Source organism: Tympanuchus pallidicinctus, unplaced genomic scaffold (assembly GCF_026119805.1).
Source record: "Tympanuchus pallidicinctus isolate F22 unplaced genomic scaffold, pur_lepc_1.0 scaffold12, whole genome shotgun sequence".
NCBI lineage: Eukaryota > Metazoa > Chordata > Aves > Galliformes > Phasianidae > Tympanuchus > Tympanuchus pallidicinctus.
In genome coordinates this window covers 16,555,801-16,580,569 of record NW_026294637.1, presented here as the reverse complement: position 1 = coordinate 16,580,569, position 24,769 = coordinate 16,555,801, and the positions used below count along the sequence as shown (strand labels likewise).

General features: G+C 42.0%; 1 protein-coding gene across 5 annotated transcripts in view; it reads left to right on the top strand.

The window, feature by feature from the left end:
* The first annotated feature begins 16 nt into the window (after window positions 1-16).
* CIB2 (calcium and integrin binding family member 2) overlaps window positions 17-24,769 on the top strand; it is a 34,034-nt gene continuing 9,281 nt past the window's right edge. The window contains exons 1-3 of one of the 5 annotated variants that reach the window (XM_052671538.1): window positions 17-1,173; window positions 8,779-8,813; window positions 19,475-19,586. In XM_052671538.1, the coding sequence (XP_052527498.1) occupies window positions 1,123-1,173; window positions 8,779-8,813; window positions 19,475-19,586 (198 nt within the window). In that variant the 5' untranslated portion in view covers window positions 17-1,122. The remainder of the gene's footprint in view (window positions 1,174-8,778; window positions 8,814-19,474; window positions 19,587-24,769) is intronic. The other 4 variants (XM_052671536.1, XM_052671537.1, XM_052671540.1 and 1 more) reach the window with 4 other exon arrangements.

The following is a 24,769-nucleotide window of genomic DNA, read 5'->3' as shown; positions in this document are numbered from 1 at the left end:
CTGCGCTGACGGCTCCGCCCTGCGCTGTGCTGCGGGGTCCGCACTCCCGAGCTCCGTGCCCGCACTGTGGGGCGGGCTGCGTCAGCGCAGCGTTCCCGGCAGCGAGCAACGCCACGCCGCCGGTGTGTGTGTGACAGCCGCTGTCCGTGTGACTGACGGCCAGTGTCCGCGTGACTGACAGCCGCTGCCGCGCGGAGCCGTACGGCTGCGTGCGACCTCGCGGCACGGCTGCGCATGCGCCATTTCCTCCGCGGGCTGAGCCGAGCCTTCAGGCGCGCATGCGCTGTGCTTTGCGCTGTGGGCGCGCGTTTCGCGCCGTGTCCCGTTAGTCGGTGAGGCGTTGAGCGGGGATGCAGCGCTCGGCTGGCGCTACTCGGGGCGGGCGGAGCGCGGTGTGAGCTCAGCCTGCAGCGCTCTGCCCGACACGTAATTGGGTGCGAAGCGATGAAAGCCGGTGCCGATAACGTTACGGTTAGAGTCTGGCTGTGTACACAGAGAAGTATCGATCTATTGCCGTTACTTATGCCAGGAGTAAATATTGCTTAACGCTCTGCCGTTGAGTTAAAACAAGAAATGCAAACGGGGCAGGTGAAGAAGCGCGAGCCGGAAAGCTGGGCTCAGCCAACAGCGGCGCGGCGTGCCGGAGTTCGCTCGTGCTGTGCACGCGTCTATTCGGCGCTCTTTTGCTCGTTCTGCGCGTGTGCGCAGTAGCGCTGCTGTGCCGGGCGCTGCAGGGGGCGCCAGGCGGCGCTGTGAGGCGGCGGCGCTGGCGGGGCGCGCTGAGGCGCGGAGCGGAGCGGCTGCGAAGCCGTTCGTAACCATACAGCCCCGCGGGCTGGGAGTCGTGAGAGCTCTGTGTGGAGGAGCATCTGAAATACGGAGAGAATGGCATCGCTGCCTTCGGATGCCACCTGCCTGTGACTGCAGCGCCCGCCTCCTAGGTGCGCTCGAGTGAAAGGTTTTCCGGTCCCGCTTCCTTCCCGCATCACGAAGCATTTCAATGCAGGCTTCGCGATTCTGCCGGCGCGTTCGCAGGGAATCCGTGCTCTAAATGCCCGCCGCACAGAGCAGCCCGGCTGCTTCCTATGGGATGCATCTGCATAAAGGAAGAATTCTTCGAAGATGGGTAATAAGCAGACGATATTCACTGACGAGCAGCTGGATGCCTACCAGGTAAGACAGCTCGGTGCCTTGTGTTAGAAGGGTGGGAGTCACATCCGCCGCGTCTGGGCTAGGAAACAGCCTAACATTCGTGACCGGCTTGGGAAGGGCGCTTGTCTACTGTAATCGTTTTACTGAGCGGTTCCTAAAGAAGGGAAAGTGTGTCCATAACCATTTATAACCCCTGCTAACTTCCCTGTCGGTAGGGGCGAAAAAAATAGGATGTGTCTAAATCTATGCCTAAGTTCACTTCAGGCAGTAAATCATAGAAATGTGCTGGCTGTAAATCCCAAATAGGTATCCTTGTGCTTTTATCCACTCCTGAGTGGTAATTTCTTCTTCTTACCAGAAGATGTACTCATTTCGTGCCTGGGGGTACTTTATGGGTGGTACTTTATTTGTGGCAGTCACACCAGCTGCGTTTTTCACGCTGCAGGTGATGAATGATTTCGTCTTATCCGCATTTTATCATAACCCAGACCTTACTGAGGTGGTTTGAGGGATGCTGTCTGCACTGTGTACACCTACAACGAGTTTCTGAAAACACAGGTTGGGCAGCAGATGAAATAGAAGTCTGCTGGAGAAGGAGGCAGGTGAACGCCTGCTACAAGGTGCAGGCAGGGCTGTTTGCATTGCTGTGTTCTGTGAAGTGATGAATACAGGCAGAATGAACAGTTTGAGAAGTCAGCGTTTAATTTCTCCTGATAATCAAGGGACAGATTCAGGGCACACAAAAGTAAAACTCTTTATGTTTACCTTCATGAACTTTGACTTCTATCCCTGAATTAGAAACTGTGATTTTAAATACTAATTTTTCTTTGTTTTTGCAGTTAGTGCTACCATGGGCTCTTTACAGATGTAGAGATTTACCCAGATGAAGTCAGTCTGGGACATGTACTGAGCGTGCTATGAAATAAGCGTACATTAAGTTCTTATTAAATTCCTAATCCTGTTGGTAGCAGGGTTTCATATGTGTGCTGTTCTTGCTATCATTGTATGAAACATGAAAATGGAGCTGCTTTAATTTCCACTCTGTCGCATATCTCACCCTCACCAGCAGTCCGTCACTGTAATATGTTAGTCCAGTGCACTGGTCTGAGGCTTGGCTGTCAAAGATCCTCAAAGGCTATTTTTTACATCCTTGCTAGAAAGGCAAAAGGGGAATCACAGACCTGTGAAACACTACTGTCTGTCTTCCTTCTATCTTCAAAAGTGAACACAGAACAGAGCCCAACTGCAGCAAAACAAAACAAAATCTAAATGTAATTAATGTTATCTTCTTGACATAAACTGGCAAATGCAAGAGCCGAAATGTCATCCCTAATTCATTACTCTTCATCCAGAAATTGCCTTCTTCTAATGGCTTGTGCAGCCCCTGCCTTTCCTAATGCTGGGTAATTGATCTCAGAGCCTCGCAGTGGTTAGGCTGGTGCATTTCTTTGTTACAGGAGGACTTACAGCTCAATAGGAGCAGTAAAACATGCTTTGCAACAATCCATTGTGCTTGTTGGTACCCCAGTGCACAGCCAAGTATATACAGATAAATGAACTTTTGCCATTACCATCTTTTGAACGTGAGTTATTCTGGCTTTGTAGCACCTGAATGTTATTTTAGTAGAAAGGTCTTTTTTTTTTACCTTGTAGGTTGTTTTAAGAGCTTGTTTCATAGGAACTGCTTCTGATAGGTGAAAGGAGGATGGAAAAATGAGAAGTTAATTTGCATAATGTATGGCAAATTCACACGTAAGCAGATTTATATCAGGAGTTAAAGGTTAAGCAGCAGCAAAATCACCTGCATGAGGAGCTCGCATACGCTGATTTCAGGCCAGCAGCGTGTTATTGATGAAATAAAAGATCCTCATTTCATCTAAGATTTTCAAAAATGCCCCTTTATGAACATCTTAGCATAACGGTAACCATACTGAAAGATCAGTTTTTAACACACCATTTAAATGAAATAATTGCCAATCTGTTCACCCACAAGATGACCTCAGAGTTTTCAAATAGATGGCTGCATCAATTAGTCTCCAGTAAGGCTGCTGGTGGGAGGGCCAGCTGGAGCTGTTTGTGGAGAAGGTGCTTGATATGACTCCGTGGCATTAAACTTCTTATCATTCTTTTATTATTATTATTTTTTAATACTCAGAATAGATAGAAGCCGATTAACTGAAGAAAGAGTGGCATGTTGCAGATCCCCTAACACCTTGTGTATCATCTGGAAACTCAGTAAACTGATGTTGTTCTGGCTGACAGCTCTTTACATTTACATGAGCCTAGTGAAACATCAGGGTAATCTAAGGAGTCGGGCTTTTGCAAGCATTGGTTTTCTCTTAGAGATTCACCTCATCACCAAGTTAGACACTGGTTTCTGCTTCCTGTGCCCTTACAGTACTTGCTTGTTTTGGTGGCTTTGTTTTTAACATAAAATGCAAAATCTCCCCAAGGTCTGGGTAGAGAAAAGGTAAGTGTTAGCAAGGAAGTTGTATTTCATTGCAATCAAACAGCACTTCAAAATGAAACTTGTAAAAATTGTATACAGGACAACTTCTGGGTGCCAAGTTCCATAATGAGAAAAGCAGTGAACCGAGAATTTAACTGTGAGTGGTGCTGTGTGAGGATACTTGAAGCAGTGGGAAATAAGGGCATTAAATAAAGCAATATCAGGGCCATGTATTGGCCTCAGTGCACTGCATTATACTGAACAGGAAATGCCTCCAGGCTGTGCTTGGGTTTCGGCCTGACTGCTCTTGGAGCAATCTCACTGCTTTCACTGTGGTTGTTTCAGTAAGTGCTCTGAATTTGATATGATTTCAGTTCTAATTGTTCCCTTAATAGGCATAACTTGGGGAATATAGGACACAAATTTTTATTTCAGATCATTCTCTTTATTCTAAGTCAATCATTTTTGCATTTGTTAATTGCTAGATTGTTTCCTGTCCGCTCTTCCATGCAGCACCAAAACAGGATGGTGTTTGTTCCAGTTGTCTTCGAGGCAGTAGTGCAGTAAGCAGCAATCATGTGAAATAATCACTGTGCTGTCTTTTCCACAGGAATTTGCCTATTGCAGAGCTAGCCTTCTCCTTCTATTAAAACACATGTCAGAGTGGAATTGAACTATACTTCATGAGGAATGTGCAAAACCAGATGAAATCGGGTACAGAAATGTCCTATATAAGTTGAAATTAAGCCACGAAGATATCTGCTGGTTTTAAAAAGCTGTGCTTGGCTCAGACAGAATCTGTGATGAAAATGTGCTCCTTAGGAGGCAAGAGTGCCAAAAGCACACTCATCACAGGTCCTCCAGGATCAGAAGTGCAAAAAGCACTTCTCCCTTTGATAAAGTGCTGCTGTTAATGTGCAAACTTCCAGCAGCACAGCAATGAAGGAAGGCTTTTTTGAAATCATCCTGCAGCCCCATTCCGGTTTCAGGTTACTGTTTGCTGCATCTATGGATTGAGCAAAATTGCATTTGCTGACAGTCTGTTTCTTTGTTAGTACTGCTTATGCCCGGCTGCTTTCACTCCAGTGCCCCACTGCTTCTCACAGCTGCAGGCTTGGCCTGCTGAAACTCGGTGGGGGCTGCAGGGGTTTTCTGCTTGTGTTTTTCTGCACAGTGATGAAAATACATATAAACGTGTTGCTGATTCAGTCTCACAACAGCTCTATGCTGGCCTTACTTGTATGGCAATTAGAATCCAAAAACAGAACGTCTGCACAGAATGGAGATAATAATGCATCTGCTGCATGAAAACTCATTTCATTTTATCTGGCACCTTTTAACTTTTGATTTGTGATTATTTAACGCAATGACGTTTTCATGGTGTTTCATTTGAAGTGTTCTTAGACACACGGACTCCTTTTGCCACAGTGCTAAAGATCACTTGGGATTTTCCAGACGAAATACTGCTGTACAATGTTAATATTTGAAATACAGCATTGAGTCCTCTCGTTTCTTTAAAGCTGCTCAGTGAGACAGCTAAAAGGGATTCATCTGTCTTGGCCTGAGGATGCTATCCAAGTGCCTGTTCATCAGTGGTTTGCTTTATCTGTGGTCTGTTGGCATTTGTTTGAGGCTGTCAGATTGGGACTGGCTTTTGCGTTGCAAGGACTGCTTGGCTGCACTTATTTGCTTATAAAGCTTTGTGATGTAGCTGTTGCAGGAGCAGAATAAGCCTGCTCTCCTGAAATTATGCATATAATTATACATGTATAGTTGTGAAGAAGATATATACATTTAATAGGTGCAAGAAGTGCCTCTGCATACTTGAGTATTGCTGTTTTCTCATTCGATTCTGTTCTTCAATTTTTCTTCTGTTCCTTGCTGATAAATGTTACCTTCTCTGTATGAAATCAGTTTTATTTGATTGGCAGTAGATGCCACAGAATAAATCGTAATGTGTTCTGATCTTGGAAGCATGCCTCACGTTATGCTCTGTATGTATATCATGTGAGATTAAAGTTGGTTAGTTAACCAGTGCTCTCAGTATCATTATCTCTACTCCTATTTTTTGCTCAAATCCTATCGCCCTAAATATGAAGCACAACCAATCTAGGAGTTTGTGATGAAGTCCTGAAGGCTAATGGGGCCACTGTTTCTATGTTACCATCTGTCCTGAACTTGCATTCACCTGACACAGCAGGTCAAAGGATAAAACACTTATCAGTTCTGGTTCTGCAAAACCTTCCTGTTGCTGTGTTGGTTTTAAAAGGAAATGTTAAGAGCAGAGATGGTTAATTCTGCTTCACAAGCAATGCAGTGACTGGCAGAAGGTCGCAGTACCAGCCCCATTCCCTGGGGGTGCCCAAGGCCAGGCTGGATGGGGCTCTGGGCTGCCTGACCTGCTGGGTGGCAACCAGCTCATGGCAGGGGTTGGAACTGGGTGGGCTGTGAGGTTCCTTCCAAGGCCATGCTATGACTCAGTGATTCTGTACAACCCAAGTGCACCAGCTGTCTGAGTCTCTTCTCTGCAGAATATTTTAAGAACCAGTTAAGCCACCTAAATGCCAAGTATGAGAATAGAGTCCCATTATACAAGCTAATGATCTCATTAAAATCAATAGGAAATCTTCTGTTTGCTTTATGATATTCACTGTCTTTATTAGCCATAAGGACGTTAAGCGGCTAATTGCTGATTTGTTGAAGTAGTATCTTATCTCCAAACAACCATTAGTAATCCTGCATATTGCACTTGCAATTAGCTCACTTCTAAGGGCACAAGGACAGAGCAAGTGGGACAGCAGATCTTAGAAGAGAAGCAGGTTTTTCTCCCAGGCCCTGGAGGAGGTAACGTTTCAAGGCGAGACTGTTCTATTCTGAACTGTTCTGTTCTGAGTAACCTGAAAGCCGTGAGGGCCTGCTGTAGTGTTTCAGGAGATTGCATAGAATTAGAAAAAAAAAGCCTAAATTTTCGGGATAAATTCTTGCCAGAAATCTAGAGTTGCTACAAATTATGAAAACTGTGTTCCCATTTCTTTAAGTAGTTTGCCTGTGCTCAAGTAGGACAGGCAGGTTGCTTTTCAAGTCCATGATTAACTAAAATACAGCCTATGTGACAACAGATGTGTTCAGTGACATTTGTTATTTCAACATGTCAGTTTACTACTTATTGTCTATCATTGTGTATTTTTCTGTATGAATGAAGTAGGCAGAAGAAAATTGGATGAATCACCTCCGTGCTTCTCTGCCCGAAGGTTTTTAATTAAATCGGAATTAAATTGCTGTTGTTCCAGCAACTACAAAATGGAATTATGCTTAGACCTGTGTTCCATGGTGGCTCCAATCCAAAGTGGGGCTGTGCTTACAACAGAAAGGGCAGTCCTGTACCTCTTTCCTGCCACCAATAGATACTTGCTTTAACTCTGTCCCTTATGTCGGTGCTAGTATAAGTTAAACTGTGTTGGAAGGCGCAAAAAGGAGACAGTTTAGCAAAAAAAGATTATGATGTTTTGAAAGTTTCTCAGTGGTGTTTTCACAAGATTCTGGATGATGAAGGGTAACTTGTCTTTTTCATCTTTATCTCTATTTGCATATCAATTCCCTGTCAGCTTTCTAGTTAAATAACAGCGCCTGCTGTTTCGTCAAGCCTGTATAATTACGGGATGGTTGCTGCACAGAGCATCACAATCATCTGTGAGATTGTACCTGCCTTTCACCAGTAAATGATGCATCCTTAAGTGGCAGTTTGATTGTAAGTAGTGAACACGTTGGAATTAATGAAGACTTTCCCAGCTGGCTCCTATTTCACTTTGTGCAGTTCCAGACAATGTGACATCTTTGTTAGCAGCTTTCAAGGTGCCTTCCTGTGCTGCCTTGTAACACTATTCTGCTGTGCAACACACGGAGGGGAAAGCTCTTCTCCTGCTGCTTTATACAGAGGAGAACAAGCAAACTGAGTAATTGATACCAGGCAGGACTGATACCTTACCTGGACACCTGAGACAAGCTGGTTGATTGCTTCAGATAGCTGTGATCATTGGCTTTTCCCTTCCTTTGAAGCAGCAAGCGTTTATAGCCAGATTAATTCTCACCTTAGGAATGAAATGAAATTTTCTCTCATTGCCTGAAGTGCAGAACGGGAGTGAGGCTATGATAGTTATATGTACTCTTCAGTAGGGCCAGTCAGGCCCGCTGCTCTTACCTTGTCACAAACTGCCTCTTATTATATATTTTAAATGTTTACATTAAAGGAGAAAGGTGGAATTCTTGAGCACGTGTCTGCCACATCCCCTGGGCCATTGCATGCCTTTGTCATTGGAGCGTTTGCTCCCACGCTCTTTCCCCAGCAGCTGGTAGCTCCATGACACAGAGCTTTATCTATCACATTATCCAAACCTATGGCCTGAACAGGAAGCTAAACTGGTCACCCAATATTTCATTGCCACCAGTGTTCCTAGTTTTGGAGGCAGGGCAGAATTTGCCCCTAGCATCTAGTAGATAATATAGTGAAATTAGGGACTATTTCCTTCCATTAATGGCATATGTCTGACTGTTGTGCTTTTGCAACACCTGGTAATATAACCTGTTTTGTGACGTGTAGAAATACACAAAGTGCAAAATATTTCAGTGCTCTAATTGCCGTTTGCTTGTGAAGTGCCAGTTCTCCTAGCAAAACTCTGACATTGGTAAGGAGTGATTTAAGTATGTGAATTGCAGAGTCCAAGTTACAAGATAGTTTTCTTAATCTGTTCATTATTTATGGTGTTCTAGATCTGTTTGTAGAATATTTTCCACCTATATTTTACTTATTTTAATTTTTCTTCTGATCATTTCACATTGGTGGAATGTTTCAGCAGACTGAATTGTAGAATCATAGAATGGCCTGGGTTGAAAAGGACCTCAAAGATCCTCTTGTTGTCCAACTAATTGCAAACAAACTGCATGTTTTTTCTCCAGGAGTTCCACTCTAGGTATATAATTTTTCCTGACAGCTCCATCCTTAGAATATTTTCATTATTTTATAGCATCTGCTGCTTTCTGAATCAAAGCTTGATGGTAAACAAATGGCATTTTTAATGTTTTTTTCTGCCAGATCTGAGTTTCCTTCCAAAAATATTAAAAAGTAATGATTTGCACTTTCATTATTCCTATCATACAGTAACACCTGTTTTGTTTTACAGGACTGCACGTTCTTCACTAGGAAAGAAATCCTTCGGTAAGTGAGTTCTATTAAATTTTTCTTCATAATCCATGTGGAAAAAACGAAACCTTTCTTTCTGACTAGTGAGGAAGCTGGTTATTTTGAATAAATGAATGAGTGTAGCATTGGACTTGGGATACATGCATAATATGTAAATGTATGTAAGGAAAAAGATGTTAATGTCTGTATCATAGGTTTTTCTAGGGATAAGCAGAGAAGCTGTGACTGTATGAGAGGAATGTACTGCTCTTCTGCTCAGGTGTGAAGTGAGGGCTTGTTCTTCAGTCAGTGTGGGCTTTGGTATGGGCTCCAGCACGAGGAAAACTGGTGGAACATAAGCACTGAGATGTGTCCTCTGCTTTGTTTCTGTAGGACCTCTCTCTTTAGTCAGCTGCTAAGGCTGGGATTGCAGTTAAGCAGTTTTGGGTCTCAGTGCTTGAAGTACGCAGCATTGCTTTGTTTCACTTGTGATGGACTGGGTCAAACCAAAATCATTCCTGTCTGTCTGTGCTGACTTCTTGCCTTGGAGCCTGCCATAGATTCTTGATCTTCTAACCTTCAGACTAAGGATGTGTGCAAGTACATCATAGGCTTTTTCCTGTCAATCCACTCGCATTTTTGTTTTCCCTGAGGATTTTTGCCCTAATAAGGAGGGAGGATGAATCTGTGGCTTCAGACCTAGGAGCTCACAGTGTTCCAGGACTCAGATTTGAATCGTTTCTGAGATGTAAGAGGTATCAGGGAAACAGCTTTTGTTTTCATAAACACTGGGAACTTCTCTCAAGTCAAAAATGGATGTGGTCTATGTGAGAAATGTTCTCGGCCTTAGCTCTGTTGGCATAAGCCTCTGTAAGACATTCAGTAATTCTGTCAAGGCAAAAAGTAACGGTATGATATTAGATGGGATGATTTATTTTTTCATGGGGGGGAAAAAAACAGGTGATATTTGAATTAGTTTCTGGCATATTTTGTTCTCATTGCTCACAAAGAAGCACTTGCTCCTGGTCCATGGACAGCATCTGTGCAGTAGGAACATAGCAATGCCAGGGCTGAGTTTGGTCTGTGTCCTTTCATCTAATTGTTATGGTTCAAAATTAAGTGCAGTGTTGTTTCAAGTCAGGTTTTAATGTGACTGAACTAGTCAGAGCTTTGTGGTGGGCCTAAATACGAGTTTAACGCAGGCTGGCCCCACCAGAGAGACTGGTCCCAAAGCAAGTCAAGGCCTCACAGGTGTGGGTAACTGTCAGGGAGGTGACTTCTTTAACCAAGCTTTCCTTAGCTGCAAACCTCCAGGAACAGCACACAATTGCTAGCTATAAAGAGGTGTCACGCTGTGTTTTTGTACCCTACAAAAGGCCTGCAGCTCAAATAACCACGAGTGGCCGTTGTGTGTTCTGTCAGGGCTGAAACATTAGTTCTGCTTAAAGAACGCTGGCTTTGACAGCAGCAGAATTTGTCATCATAGTTGTCTGAAACAGCAGTTGTGTGTCAGGGATATTCCTGTAGTGTCATTAGTTGGATACTGAATAAAAGATGTCCACGTGTAGCCACCAAGTCTCAGATACACGCGTTGTACAGCCAGGAAAAAAAGCCAACCAAAATGAAATGGTTTAGTCTTGCTTTCTGTGCACTTTCTAACACTGAAAGAAACCAGAAAATACTCTTCTTCTATTTCACGTGAGCAGCTCATTATACAGCTTGTGAAAGAAATTAACCAGGACTGAATAAAGGAAAATTGCTTTGCATTTCTCTAATTCCCTTTGAAGTCTAAACTGAAAAAAAACCAACAACCAACACAATGCAATAAGCAGTTATTAATACTTGTATTCATACCCTGATTCAGTGAGGGAAATAATTACAAACTAAGGATGTTAGCTTGTCAGTTTAGCTTGGATTTGACACTTGTGTTTGGTCTGTCAGGGCGTTTGGACCCTTCCAAGGGAAGCAATTAGCAAAGTGGGACACTGTGCCATCTTTCGTTCAGGGATTGTTCTCTTTGTTCTTGTTTGGGAGAGAAATATTGAAATGGATACCCTGAAAGTGGAATTGATTTCTGCTGCAAGGAGGTAGATACGTTTTTGGTGTTTGGACAGCTAACACACATCTAGAGAAGAAAAATCTGCACGGATGGAGATCTAAAGTGTGTGTAGCACAGGCCTGACTTAAAGAATATGATTTAAAATACGGCTAATTTTCTAGCAAGAATGCAGTGTTGTCAGGGTGAGAATGGATGCAGAACTGTAAAATGATTATGATGGAGGGGAAGTAAGGAATCAAGCATCTCCCCAGCAGATGTAATTAGGAAACTGCTGAATCTAAACAGGCAGACTTTGTCACATCTGGAAAACTGCGTTTCCAAACTGTAAATTTGAGCCGTTGTGAGCAGCTGAGAAAATACATAGAGTGTACTTTGAAGGAGACGCTGGATTTCAGGAGAAGTTGTTCCAAAATTAGGAAAAAAGGACAAGTCACTGTATGATGGCTAACAGGAGTTCATGGCATTGGCCAAAGCTGGCTTTGAACTGGGAAGTCAGAAAGAAATATTACTCTATTTGGTTCTGCTTTTTTTTTTTTTTTCTGGGTTACAGTGGATAAAAAAATGTTTGTTACCATTGCACAGCTCTGACAAGCAGGTAAAAGCTGGCAGAAATGAAGAGAGATTTCTTTATGGAAATGACATAAGTGTTTTACATACATTCTGGAATTTGGTGCACGGTGACATGCTGGCCTTTGATCTCAAGGCACTGAATGTCTCAGGACATTGTAGAAATAGCAGGTATAAATGAACTGAATTTGCAGATGTTGTGGTATTCTGTACTGTATGTCCTTCAGAACTGTGTGATTTGAAACAGCATTCACAGATAAATAATTTGTGATTTGTGCTTTTTAAATCCTTGCCTTGCAAGTGTGTCAGAGTAGAGGACGTCGCTGATTCATAGGACTTGCAGATGAGGGAAGCAGCACAAAGCTGTGGAAAAGATTCTCCTGCTACTTAAGAACAAGATTTTTTTTTATCTTGAAAAGCTTGTCTGGGTGAGGTAGGGACTAAGGAATTGAAAACTCTTTTTTACTTTCTTACTCTGTTACTCGTCTGTGTGCAACCAAGCACCCTGACAAACTGCCCCTCTAATTTGTCTGTTATACCCAGACCTTCTATTTTGGTGCCCTTTAAGTACGAGGAGAATACTCCCTTTGTTTAGGTTGCAAGCTCTGCCTGGTAAGGATAACTGAAGCTGTTTCTTCCTACAGAATGCTAAAACTGATCTTAGTTGTAGGTTTTGCATCCTGTTGCAGTGCAAACACGGGACTGCATGCTTTGTGAGGCAGTATCTGAGAAATGTCACTGTCACCTGATAGACCTGGTCATTTAAATAGACCAGCTAAAACACAGTCAAGTGTTGACTGTGGCAAGTGGTGTTTGAGTTAAAATAACACTGACAGGCTGTAATGAGCACTGGTTTTCTAAAAAGCAAAGAAATGTCAATAAATAGCCTTGTGTTGCTGTTTTTCTCTGCTCACTAAGGTCCAGAGTGTATGAATGATACAAATTATAATGCCCTCTCCTAATTTGTTGTGAAATACAAATGCAGCTTCTTCCAATAAGAACATATAACTCTCTTTGACCATGAAAGCCTAATAGATTGTATAAGTGAAGCTGTAAGGAAAACATCTATTCCCTGGGAAGAGAACAAGGCATGCACTTAGACTCAATTATGTGACTTTTGTTAGGCCAAAGGAAACCTCCTTCTTATGGACTGTGTATGGGAGATAAGGGAGCCTTTGGCTGCATGATTGTGCAGTATTGTGCAAAAAAAAAGTGGGAAAAAATCTGCTTAAGAGAAACTGTGCAACTTCAGAACATTATCTGTGAAAAACAGATATTCTTGGGGTAACAAATTCAGTTAATGGATGGTGGATAATAGATGCTCTGTTTCCAAAGTACTATATACCAGAGTGGATATTAATGTTTGATGTAGAGTGCTTAGAAGAATTAAGTCATGGGAGTAATTCTGAAAAAGCATGAAGCTGTGGGAGGAGGAACAGTCACTTGGAATCGCTACGTTTCCTCTTCTGCCTTATCCTCATAGTGTGATGTATCTGCTTATTGAGAAGCTCTATACGTGATCAGTTTATGATAGGGCAGATATAACTGCAGCTGACTGTATTATTGTGCTAAGTATGAGCTGTGGCTTGCTGTCTAAGGGGTGGAGTAGAATCGAGAGGTGTTTCAGTATGGGCTAAATTCTCTGGGTGGGAATAAAAGGGTTTATAACCCCTCAATAATTGGCACTTATTGATTTGTCATATGCTGCAATTTAGAAAGCAAGTAAGTACTGCTGTGCCTTTCATTATGCACTGCAGGATGCTTTCAGACGTGGCATGAAGGAAATGCAGCTCCAAGGTTATTTAGTCTGAACTGAATTTCTAGTGCAGTTGCTGAGTTCAGTGAGTTGATCCAGCAAGGAGTAATCTTGCCAAAGAAAAGCTAATAGTTTTTTTGGCTGAAATGAGCCTCCCTGGCTGGCTGGCTCACCACCTATTCCTGTGAGTATTAGTGATGACCCAAAAGAAGGGGCACAGTTGTTTAGATGGGGGTGAAGGAATAAGTACTGCAGCTCCAATTTAGATGAATTTAATCTCATGTAAAACAGCATGACACTGCAATTAGGTGAAATAGGCTAAGTGGTTTTATCCTTCCCTCCCTGGGGAAAAATAGCCTCTGAGAAAACCCAAACAACAATAAATCTCTTTCTTTTTTTTTTTTTTTTTTTGGCTGGTTTAATGATCTGAAACTGCTTTCTGATAGGTGAGTGCTAGAGCAAGAAAATGCAGCTGAAAATGAGGAAAGAAGAGGAGAGCTGGACTCTAACATCTCTCTTGCACAGAAATGCAGATTGACTTAGGATAGGACTTTGGTGCTATGATCAACTTATGAGCATATAAATGCAGGTTGCTGTCGGGGGGCTCTGGACATGTTCTCCTGATTGAAAAACCAGGTGTGGAAAGCAAAGCAGTATGTTTATAAACTATCAGCAAACAGAACAGCTCATGAATATAAGCTGAGAAAGAAATAAGCACCACGGAACAGCAGTCTAGGAGGTGAAGAAAACCCAGTATGGGCTGCAGAAGTAGCAAACATGGCTGGTGGAAGAGAAAAGCCATACGCTGTTATTGGTGTTTCAGATGACTGTTTATCACCAGAAAATCTAAATACATTCCCTGGGAAGTGCTTCCCACAACCCATTGGATAGCACTTGTGAGCCCAGGACAAAAGGATGCTAAAACTGGTGGGTAACGTAGAGATATTTGTATCGCTACTGAGAGTGTATTATTTAAGATACTTGGGGGACAGCTGACAAATGTTTAGAACCTTACTAACTTTTTTGATAGGTACATGCTAGGGCTTTGAAAACATGCTCTTCTGTTGCTCAGAATGTGGAAATTAGGCCAGAACTTCAGGGCACAACTTCAACATACAGACAGACTCCAGAACAGCGGCTCAGCTCTGGGATGCCTAGAACGTAATGCGTGCTCAGAAGCAGCCACTGTGAATTTGCTGAAAGCAGATCTCCTTCATGAGTGGCTACTCTTGTGGATAAGAGAGAACAAACAAATGCAACATATCTTTATTGTGGTGAAGGATGATTGTATATTCCTGCACGTATCAGTTCTTCCCTGCCTCTGTTGTGTAAGTGCATTAACTTCTTGGCTAAGGTACGTGTGAATGTATTTTTTCAAAAATCCTCAACAACATTGAGCAAAAGTGAACCAGGCACTGAAGATCAACCTTACAAAATCATATATATGTGCAAAATTAGCAACAAGCTGAACTGATATTTAAGCAGTGAAGTGCTATCAGTAGATAGGAGAAAAAGTTGCAAATGTGGAATGCAGTGTAACTGCCAGTTGTACTTGTGGCAGTGGGATTAGTTGGTATAAGTAAATTTTAAAAATAAATATCCCCCCCATATTTAAAATAAATAAGGAGAAGGAAGAAATTCCATTCCAGCCAGCATTGCTGGGACCTCACTAGTTGGCACTATTGTTCAAAAAAGATTTGTTGTACTGGAAAAGATCCACTGGGGGGGGGGGAGGGAAAGAGGCTGAGGAAAAAAATCCAAAACAAGCAAACAAAAAAGCCCACCACACTATATTCATAGCAGCAATTCATCTGTTTGCTTAACATGCTTGTCTTGTGGTTGTACATGGAACAAGTAGTTAAGTGGTCTCCTGCAAGGCAGTGTTTCTCTTCCTCAGTTTTGTGGACCAGATTTTCTAGCAGTCAACCTATAACTCCAGTATTAATGCTTGCCTGCTAGCCAGCCCATATGGTTCTGTTTCTCCCTCTAGACTAGTACGATTTGGCAAATACCAAAGCATTCAGACCCTGATTTCTTGGGCATCTGTTCTAGCCCAAAAGCACAAATTCTGTCAACTAGAGTTGTTTTATAGTTTGAGGCTGACTTATCCTAGCTAGACAGCTGCTGGAGGAATACGGCACTAAATCACCAAGTTGGGCACCAGCTGCCCAGTTTGACAGAAGAGCATTTGTAATTCTGTTGCATTGTTCTCTCTGCCTGTTCCTTGGCATGTCTTTGAAGAGAAAAAGGTGAGGTTCAGAGAAGCCAGTCTGCCCATCCAGATATGCTGGATTTTAAATCTGAAACCTGCCTGACAGTTAAGTTGGGAAGATAAGCAGAGCTCTCCTCCAAGTGTCTGCAAAACCCTCCTTATAAGGGAGTGGGATAAGGGATACAAAAAAGGGCTTGAGATGCATCTCTCCTTTGGAGCAGGCTGCTGTGCAGATGGAGGGAGAGGCTGGAACACAGCTTATGCAATCCTAACACATCCTGTCTTTCAAAAAGTTTGGGCTCTACATAAAGAAGGGGTTTGCTGAGAGGATGAAGGTTGGGGGAGCTTTACACCATTGGGAATCTTCTAATTGTGTCTAAGAGACTACATGCAGAAGAACATACATCCTGAAGCTGCTGTTGATCTTGTTAATTATGTTTCTATTCCTGTTGTTAAGCTTCTTTAGCCCCCTGAATGAAACACATCTAGGCCATTCTTTATGACCTACACCTTTTGTGTCATAAAGTTTTCCTTTATAATACTTCAGTCACGTTGCACCTGGTTTGCTAGGCACAGGTGAGAGTAACTGTCCTGTATGGAGCCTGTAGCACTGTGTTCAGTTCTGGGCTCTCCAGTACAGGAGGGGAGTGGAACAGACTGGGGACAGCTGGGCAAAGTGCCTCCTGCACAATGGAGGGACTGGAGAGCCTCTCTTATGAGGGAAGTCAGAGCAGGGATTATTTCAGCTAGCCAAGAGGATGCCTGGGGGAATCTTGTCCATGTGTGCTAATACTTGAGGAGAGGATGGGAAGAAAGTAGAACCAGACTTTCCCCTGTGATGCTCGGTGGTGACAGGACAAGAAGCACTGAGCTTTATATAGTTGTGTGAATGCTTTTACTCTTACATGTATTGAAAGACAAAGTCTTCCTAATGACTTCATCTTTTAGAATAAATTTATTGGTATAAGCTATGCCCAAAGACATTTCTCATGCAGAATTTTTTATTTTACTGCAGGTGTTTTTGGAGGATATTTATTTAGTATTGGCTTGAGTGAATTTGTACTGCTTCATTTTGCATTGCAGAGATGAAAGAGCACCTGACATTAACTAAAAGCTGGCAGAATGGGAGAAAATACAGTGGGAAAGGTCTCAAGGGTTGAGATAAGGACAGGGACATGGCTCACCAATAATCGTCATGGGCAAAACAGAGTGAGCATAAAGAGATTCATGTAATTCATTGGCAACTACTACTGAGATAATGAGAGGCCATGAGATAATAGAAGCAAACTGAAAACACCTTCACCCTCTCCCATCTTCCCCTACCTCCCACTGAGCAGTGAAGGGGAACAGGGGCAGCAGCCAGTTTATAACACTTCTCTGCTGCTCCTTCCCTCTCATTTTCCTCCCTGCTCCATCGGTCCTTCCCACGGGATGCTGCCTTTCCCCAACAGATTCTGTGTGGCCCATAGGCCACAGCTCTTCAAGCCCTGGTCTCTAACATGGCTCTGTACCATGGATCCCAATCTTCAGGAACAGTGTGGTCCAGCATGGATCCCCACAGGCAGCAGCTCCTCCAGACCTGGTGCTCCAACGTGGGCTCCTCTCCATGGCCTGCAGCTGCAGCCCAGGACCTGCTCTTGTGCAGAGGCTTTCTGTGGTCAGTTCTCCTTCAGAGCTCGTCCTCTGCTGCATGTGGAGATCAGCTCTGTGTGGTGTCCATAAGCTTCAAGGCAACAGCCTGCTAGTGTGTGTATCCTGGCAGTTTGCATCACCAGGGCACTATAGCATCAATTGTAAATAAGTTCCCATCTCTGTCTTTTCTTCAGCGCGATGCATTCTTCCCTGCAGTCTGTGCAGTGCTGTCTTAAATGCAGTTGCTTTTGCTCATAGCAGTTGTTTTCAGAGGGGCTGAGTGCAGGGCCATGGAGAGGCTCATCAGTGCTGCTCTGGTCTCTGAAACAGAGTTCCCTGCATATTACCAGGAGCTGTTCTACAACTCTTCTGTGTAACCCTTCTATCTGAACAAGAGGCAGTAGCTTTGATTTTGGTGGAAATTCTTTTATTCCATTCTCTATAGTTGATTTCTGGGCCAGGTCAACCCACAACTCCTCTGATCTACTTGGACAGTCTGCTGGCACTCTTGGCTCTGTTTCGTTGTGCCAGTGAAGCTGCACTGCTATTTATTTTCTGTGAATATGCAAAAGCAATCCAGAAGTTAGTCTTTTGGGTGGTATTATTAAAGTTGAGTGTGCATTGAATACATTCATGTTGTTTTAGCATTAAATAGAATAGATACATTCCTGAATGAAATTCTTCTTCATAACATAAATCAAGTGGCCAGTACTGTGGAGGCAGCTCTACACTTGGTGAGATGTTACATTAAATACATTAGGAAGGCTGCTTTAAAGCCTCTGCTTACTTCCTTCTAATCAGTGAGCCATTACAAGCTTTTGTCTGTTGTTTTCAGCAGAGTTCTCATTACACAAGTAGCTTCCCTGTACCTTAACACACCCAGTGGTGACCTTGGGGACAATTAGACTTTCTCTCCAAGATCAGTAGCGAATTAATTTGATATAAATGCACAGGCAGCATTAGTGTTGCAACTGTGTGAGCTCCCTCAAGGAGCTGTGAAACTTCTCTATTCTCATCAATTCCTTGAAACTTAGTTTCCTAAGAGTTAGTGCTTATGCTGGAGAGATGGGTCAGTGGGAAGACCTGAAATGCCTGCAAGAGATCAGTAGTTTGGGTTTGGGCTGAATTCATTTGTTAGCAGTTTGTTAGCAGTTTGTTAGGGAATCATGGCTTTAACTCCAGAGTTTAGTACATTAAGCTTAAACATACACCAATATCTGAAGGAACAGGGCATCATCTGCCTGTTAAAACGTTTTACAATGTCAACAATCTCTTCTTATTCTCATCTGTGGGAAGCAAAACACTAGTAAATGCTACCAGGTTTTCCTCTGCATCCTCAGTGCAGAGTTACCTGTCTTGACAACAAAGGGAACACATCCAGGAATGGGAAAGTAATGATGCAGGCATCCACAAGAATTCCTAGAAGCAAGTAGTGCAGAATTTGTAGTCATCGCAAGGGCAGGGAGGCTGGTTGCAGACTCTGGGCTTATGAATATACACAATGGCCTGTTTATGGTAAATGGCAGCCTTTCCAACCTGTTTGTATTTAAATAGCACTGTAAAACCTTACATTGCTCCTCTGATAAGATGTAACTGTTTCTGTGACTAGGGCAGAGAGCCAAAGCCACTTTGTTTTTATCAGATATGCTTCCTGTTCAGGGACACGCTGAGTGAAAGAACACAAAGCCTTTCCCTGCCAGGTCACTATTACTTATGAATTCAGATTGTCATCTGAAGTGCTGTCTGCTTCTATAAGAACAGAAGAAACAGAAACAGAAGAAAGTTAGAGCTGTTGGCACAGGGGTTTAATGGCAAACCATTTCCAGTTAGAAATTGATGTTACTGAGGGATGTGTCAGAACAGTAGTGCGCACAGTGCCTATCAGGGCAGCTCCTGGGAGGTGGCTCCTGGGGCTGGTTCCCATATTGGTCATGGTACTTGCTCTGTCCAAGTGTGAGAGCAGTATCACCAATGGATTGCATGAAAGCTAAACTAACACTACATTTAACTAATGTATGTCTTTCTCAGAACTCCAAAGGAGGCTGTGGGATTCCTGTTGTTTTTCAATCAGTTACCCACATTGAGTTATGCTGGATACTGCATCAAAGCTTTTCAAAAAGATGGAAATTTGGCAAGTTTAGCATTGTATGCTTAAAAAGAAACAATTAGCTGGATTTGTGTCTGATTGCTGAGACTGAATGTTAGGAAATGGTTCTTCTTGAAGAGAGTGTGTGGACATTGGAGCATGCTCCTTAGGGAAGTAGTCACTGCATGAAGCCTGATGGGGTTCAGGGAGTGTTCAGATGATGCTCTCAGAAAGATGGTTGGATTTTGGGTGGTTCTGTGTGAAGCCAGGAGTCGGTGATCCTTGTGGATCCCTTCCATCTCACATTACTCTATGATTCCATGATTCTGTACCATGTGAATTGAATTGTTTATTTAAGTTGGCTTTTTTTTCTACTTGCTTACAGGTTGCATGGCCGGTACCATGAAATGGCACCAAACGTTGTGCCCATGGACTATACAAAGGATCCTGATGTTAAACTACCTATGCAGCTTATAATAAACATGCCTGAGCTAAAGGTAAGGCTTCTAATTGCTTACAAACTGCAGCTTGTTAGCTCTGTAAATGGACTGCCAGAGGTTTTGCGATTAAATTTGGTGCCTTGAAACAGTGTGGCAACCAAGGCCTTTCCTTTGCTGTTACTGTTCTAGGGCGTAGCCAGGCACAGAAATGGGAAAATATTTAGGTGGATGTTTCTCTTGCATAGATAGTTGGAACAGAATGTAAAGGAAATGAGGAGGAAATGAACCTATGTTTTATACTCTTTCCACTTTGTATATAGTGTCCTTTAGAAGCCGGTGGGTTTGACTGGCTTGTTTTGCTAATGATTCCCTTACTGGCATTGCTTAGTTTAAGAATATAATGAGTATGTACTTCTTTGTTGTTTAAATACTTACAGAAATGGAACCTATGATGTGATACAGGCTTTTCCTAGAATTTATAAAATGTTTTTTTCATCAACTGGTTGAGAGCTGTGCAGCTGTTGAACTCCCAGAGCTATGTAGCTCCTAAGGCTGAACAGTCCAGCTCTGGGTTGGTTCCTTACCAGCTGTTTGCATCGTCTGTGTCCTTGACTGCCAGGGGTATCAGTGTAATTCTGTCCTCTGCAGCTTACAGAGCTGACCTTCCCAGCTCATCTTAATGAAATGAATGAGATTTAATAAATCATGTAGGTGCTGGAGTTTAAACAAAAATTATGCTCTTCTAGCATAAGCAGACTTAATTGAGCTCACAGGCTCTATGATGATGCATATTGTTAAATAGGTAATGGAGATAAAAGTTGGGAATTACAAGGCTTTCTCTAAGCCTTCTTTTTCCTCGTAGGATTCAGCTGAATAATAATAGCAGGTGAACGAAAAGAGAGCAATTATGTACTACTTTTCAGAAGGACAAGGAGGTATTTCATGAAGTTGTCAGGTAGAAGGCTGACACAGCACGTGAAAATATCGAGGAACTCATTATCACGAGACATTCTGGAGACAGCATGAATGTCATAAAAAATGATTTGAGTGCTTTTATAGAGCAGAATTCCACAGTTGCTGATAAGTTTTATGATTTGTGTGTGATCTCTAACTCTGGAAGTCTCCCAGATATCCGTTGTACTCGCCTTTATGAAAATGCTTTCCCTTATCTGCTATGGTTCCCAGTTAGAATTAGGCTGGTGATCTGGATGAACTGATAATTATGATAGTTGCTGTGTTCTACTTTTTTTTTCTTCCCCTTAGAGGCAATCCATAGACCAGATGAATTTATTTTTAAGGTCCCTATGAGATTTGTCTGAGATTATTTAATTAAAAGGACTTACTCGTAGCAATAAGCAAGAGCCAATTAGATGATGCTTACCAGCTAGGACAAAATGAAGATTATTTTTGTTGAAATAGGATTATTTACTGAAATGCTGACATGTTGAATGGGCAGACATATATGAAAGTGTAAATTAGTATACAGTATCACAAATAACTAATGGTCTTACCTGTGTGAATGTAAAGTAATCGGATTTTTCCAATTTATCCTGGCAGGATAAAATAGCCTGTGCTTCACAGCACTGTGGGAGTACCTTGATTGTATTAAGCCAACTAGCCAGCTATTTTTGCTTATACTTGAATTTGCATTTTTATCTTTGTAATTAAAATCCATCTTCCTTAAGAGGTTTTGATTCACTCACCCACTGTTGCAAGTAGTTTTATCTCTCTTTAGCAGGTCACGTCTTATTCACTGCTTTAGTGTCTTAGGTGTTTGTACTGGTGCTTCTGGTGTGGAAGATCACTGTTTCTGAAGTTTTATTTCATTACTGAGCCTGAATCTCTAGGACATTGGTAATGCAATATGAACTGCTCTGCCTCGGTTATGTAGCTCTTATGAAGCCCTTAACTGCCAGATGGCCAGTATTTGCTTTGTGAGAAATCCAGACAGGTTGATTTCAGCCTTCAGTTCAGAAAAGACAGTGAATAGTGATAATCACACATGTGGTTTTATTTGCTTTACTGATGCAGGATCAGACACTTAGGAAACCATCGATTCCATGAAAACATTAACTGCTATTTTTGCAGGACAGCAGAATGTTTAAACTGAGATAGAAAATGTAAGTTTCGTTTTGAACCATAATTTGATTTTCAGATACAAGAGCGTATCTTGCTGCCATAGCAAACATAGGTGGTAAAGGGAACAGATTAAAGAAGTGTATTTAAAGTGGATCAAAATTGATCTTCTTGCACCCCTTCAAGTCTGTGAAGCTTTCTGATCCAGCTTTAGAATACATCATGAGGGAAACTGAACTTGATTTTATGCCAGCAACAGGACAAAATTTGCTGTCAAATTTAATAATTCTCTCACAGATCTCAAGAGATGTGGAAGACTTCAGAAATATTGCTGATTAACCACTCATTTCAGGAACAGAGTTTGTAAGAGTTCATAGTGAGCTCGTTTCCAGTAAAATAACAGTCAAATGAAGATAATGGATCTTACTTCCCTCCCCTGCCCCACCGTGTCTTTCAAAATATTATCAGTACAGGATTTTAAAATGCCAGCAAGGTTATCAGCCATAAACCTGCACCAGCTGTGGTCACTATGGATTTTACTATTTCCTATACAGATGAGGAGAAAGAAGGCTTTCATGCAGAGTTCATTTTCCAAGCAATGTGGTTATTTACTGTAGTTAATAAGGAAAAAAAAAAAAAAGGTCCTTAACCTTTCCAACTTTTCCAGACTGCTAAACAAATTGTTAGTGTTGGTTCTTGAGTAACTTCTCATCAAGACAAAGACTAAAATGATGTTTGAATCCCAAAATAGAAACAAACAAACTAAATGTCTATTGAATTTTAATAAAATTAGTGATAATTTCAATGCACCTGGCTTTTTTCATATGCACATTACACTTCTAGTTACTGGCAATGTTCAGCTCAATACCACTGCAGATTCTGACAAATGGATAGAATCAATAATGCACTTTTCTAAATTAGATTCTGCTAGTATAAAGAAGCATCTTTACTTCACGCATTAATGTTTTGAGCCAGGGTGAATTTAAATATGATACCTATGTTTCAAAGAAGAACTTACTTAAATTGGTAATGAATTTTTCACTAATTCATGGTTCTTAAGTTGAAAGTCAGGGCAAGCGATAAATAAGTAAAGAAGGGGCAGATACTTTAAGTTGATTAGGTCTACCATTACACTGAAGTTAGCAGATCTAGTTTACTCCAACTGTTTTGTTGTAGTTTCTGTTCTCTAATTTTGACCATTGTGGTTACACGGGCAAATATATCTACTAAATTAATGAGTATATAAGCATAGCTGAGATTACAGTAATTAATACTGCAAATATGTGGCAACAGTATGAGCTGCTCAGTGTGAAGCCATGTAACAAGGGAAGATTGTTTCAAAACAAAGCTGATTTCACTTGCCTTGTCTCTGTCATTTTTTCATAGCTGGATGTAGGAATGTAGGCTGATCATAGAGGTCACGTATGATCTGTAGAAGTGCACGTGTGGCCATCGTCACTGTGGTGTATACGTCCCTAACAGAATCTTCAAGCTGGTATCTGGTGATGCAGCAGTCTTTGTGTCAAGAGTAGAGTAGGTTATAAAAGGGCTTTCTGGAGGGGAACGATTTTTGCTACGCTCACTTTACAGTCTGCTGCTTTCCACTTTTGTCTCGTGCTCTGACTTCATTGATCCTCACAGGCCTTGTCATTCACTGCAGTGGTGAGTGAGGTAGTTCATAAATCCACACACGACTGAAACAGAATGAGCAGCAGGCACAGGAATCAGTCAGGAGGAAGAAAGGACACACAGGGAACAGTGAATTGGTCACCTTTCAGAATCAAAGTTTGCACCTTATTTTTTATGGGTTTGAGCATGAATGCATGCATGCTGCTTTGAAGTAAAATAAAACCATTTCCTGTGATTTTAAGCAGTGCTTTGCAGACTGCTTTGTGTACTTGGGCATCTCTGCTAGTGTCACTTGCATGAAAATCCCAAAGTGAAGGCCAGTTTATGCGGATGTAAAACTGAGAAGCATTTTGTAGTGACTGCTCAGCCTCTCTGGCTTAGTTATCTTAACCTAAGGAGAATTGTTTCGGATTTATTTGCAACATCTTACTTCTAAAACATAGTTTGTACTGAAAGGATACTGTGCTTGAAATTAATTGGTCAAGCTGCAAGATGATTGAGAAATGGGTGAGGCAAGAGGACACACAGTGTCATGTACATGGTATGTTTTTTTTCACACCTCTGGTGGAAGTGAGAGCAAGGTGTGAGTAACAAACCACATGGTAAGATTTGACTACAACCTCTGGCACGAGGACAGCGATAGTATTCATAGTCATGGAATGGCCTGGGTTGAAAAGGACCACAGTGACCATCGAGTTCCAACCCTGCGCTATGTGCATGGTCACCAACCACCAGACCAGGCTGCCAGAGCCACATCCAGCCTGGCTTTTTTTTTGTTAGAAAACTAGTCACCATGATTTATCATATTGTGTTCTGAGTCCTTACGCCAGAATAGATGTGATGGTGCGTTAAAAATATGTAGAAATACAGCTGTCTAACTAGAAAAGGCAACAGTTAAGAAGATAGCTTTTACAAGAATTATCTCAAGAGGCTTCAACATCAGCAGTCTGCAAAACAGCTGAGTTTTAGCTGTAATAGTTCTTCATCGTTTCTGCCTCATTTTTATTGTAAGAGGATGGAAAAAGCTTCTTAACAAGACAAATGTAGGTTTTCTGTTGTAAAAGGGTTCTTTCTCAAACAATTAGTACTTGAAGGAAAACGATCTATGAAGGAACAGTATCATTTTCCCCATTGCTCCCTCCCCCCCATGTCTTTTCCTTTAAATATGATGGAACCTTAATCTGTGCTCTTTGGAGCAGAGGTAATGAAATTACAGAAAGGATGTGAAAAGTATCTGTGAAGGTAAACTAATACTTTCCATTGTGTAAACTACAGATATACTGCCTGAGGACACACAATATGAGAAAGTTAAAGGAAAGGAATCAATATGAGGAAAGATTTTATTTTTCATTTAGATTTTAGAGATGCATTTGGCAAAGAGTTACTTAAGAAATATACCCAGGTCCTTTTAATTCATTGCTGGTATTTTCAAGGCCTCTAACATGTCAAGTAGTTAATTCATCTTATGCAACCATAGTGTACTTAGTGAGCTCATGGCTGGCACTTGGAACAAGGAAGTCCTGGGTCTGATATTC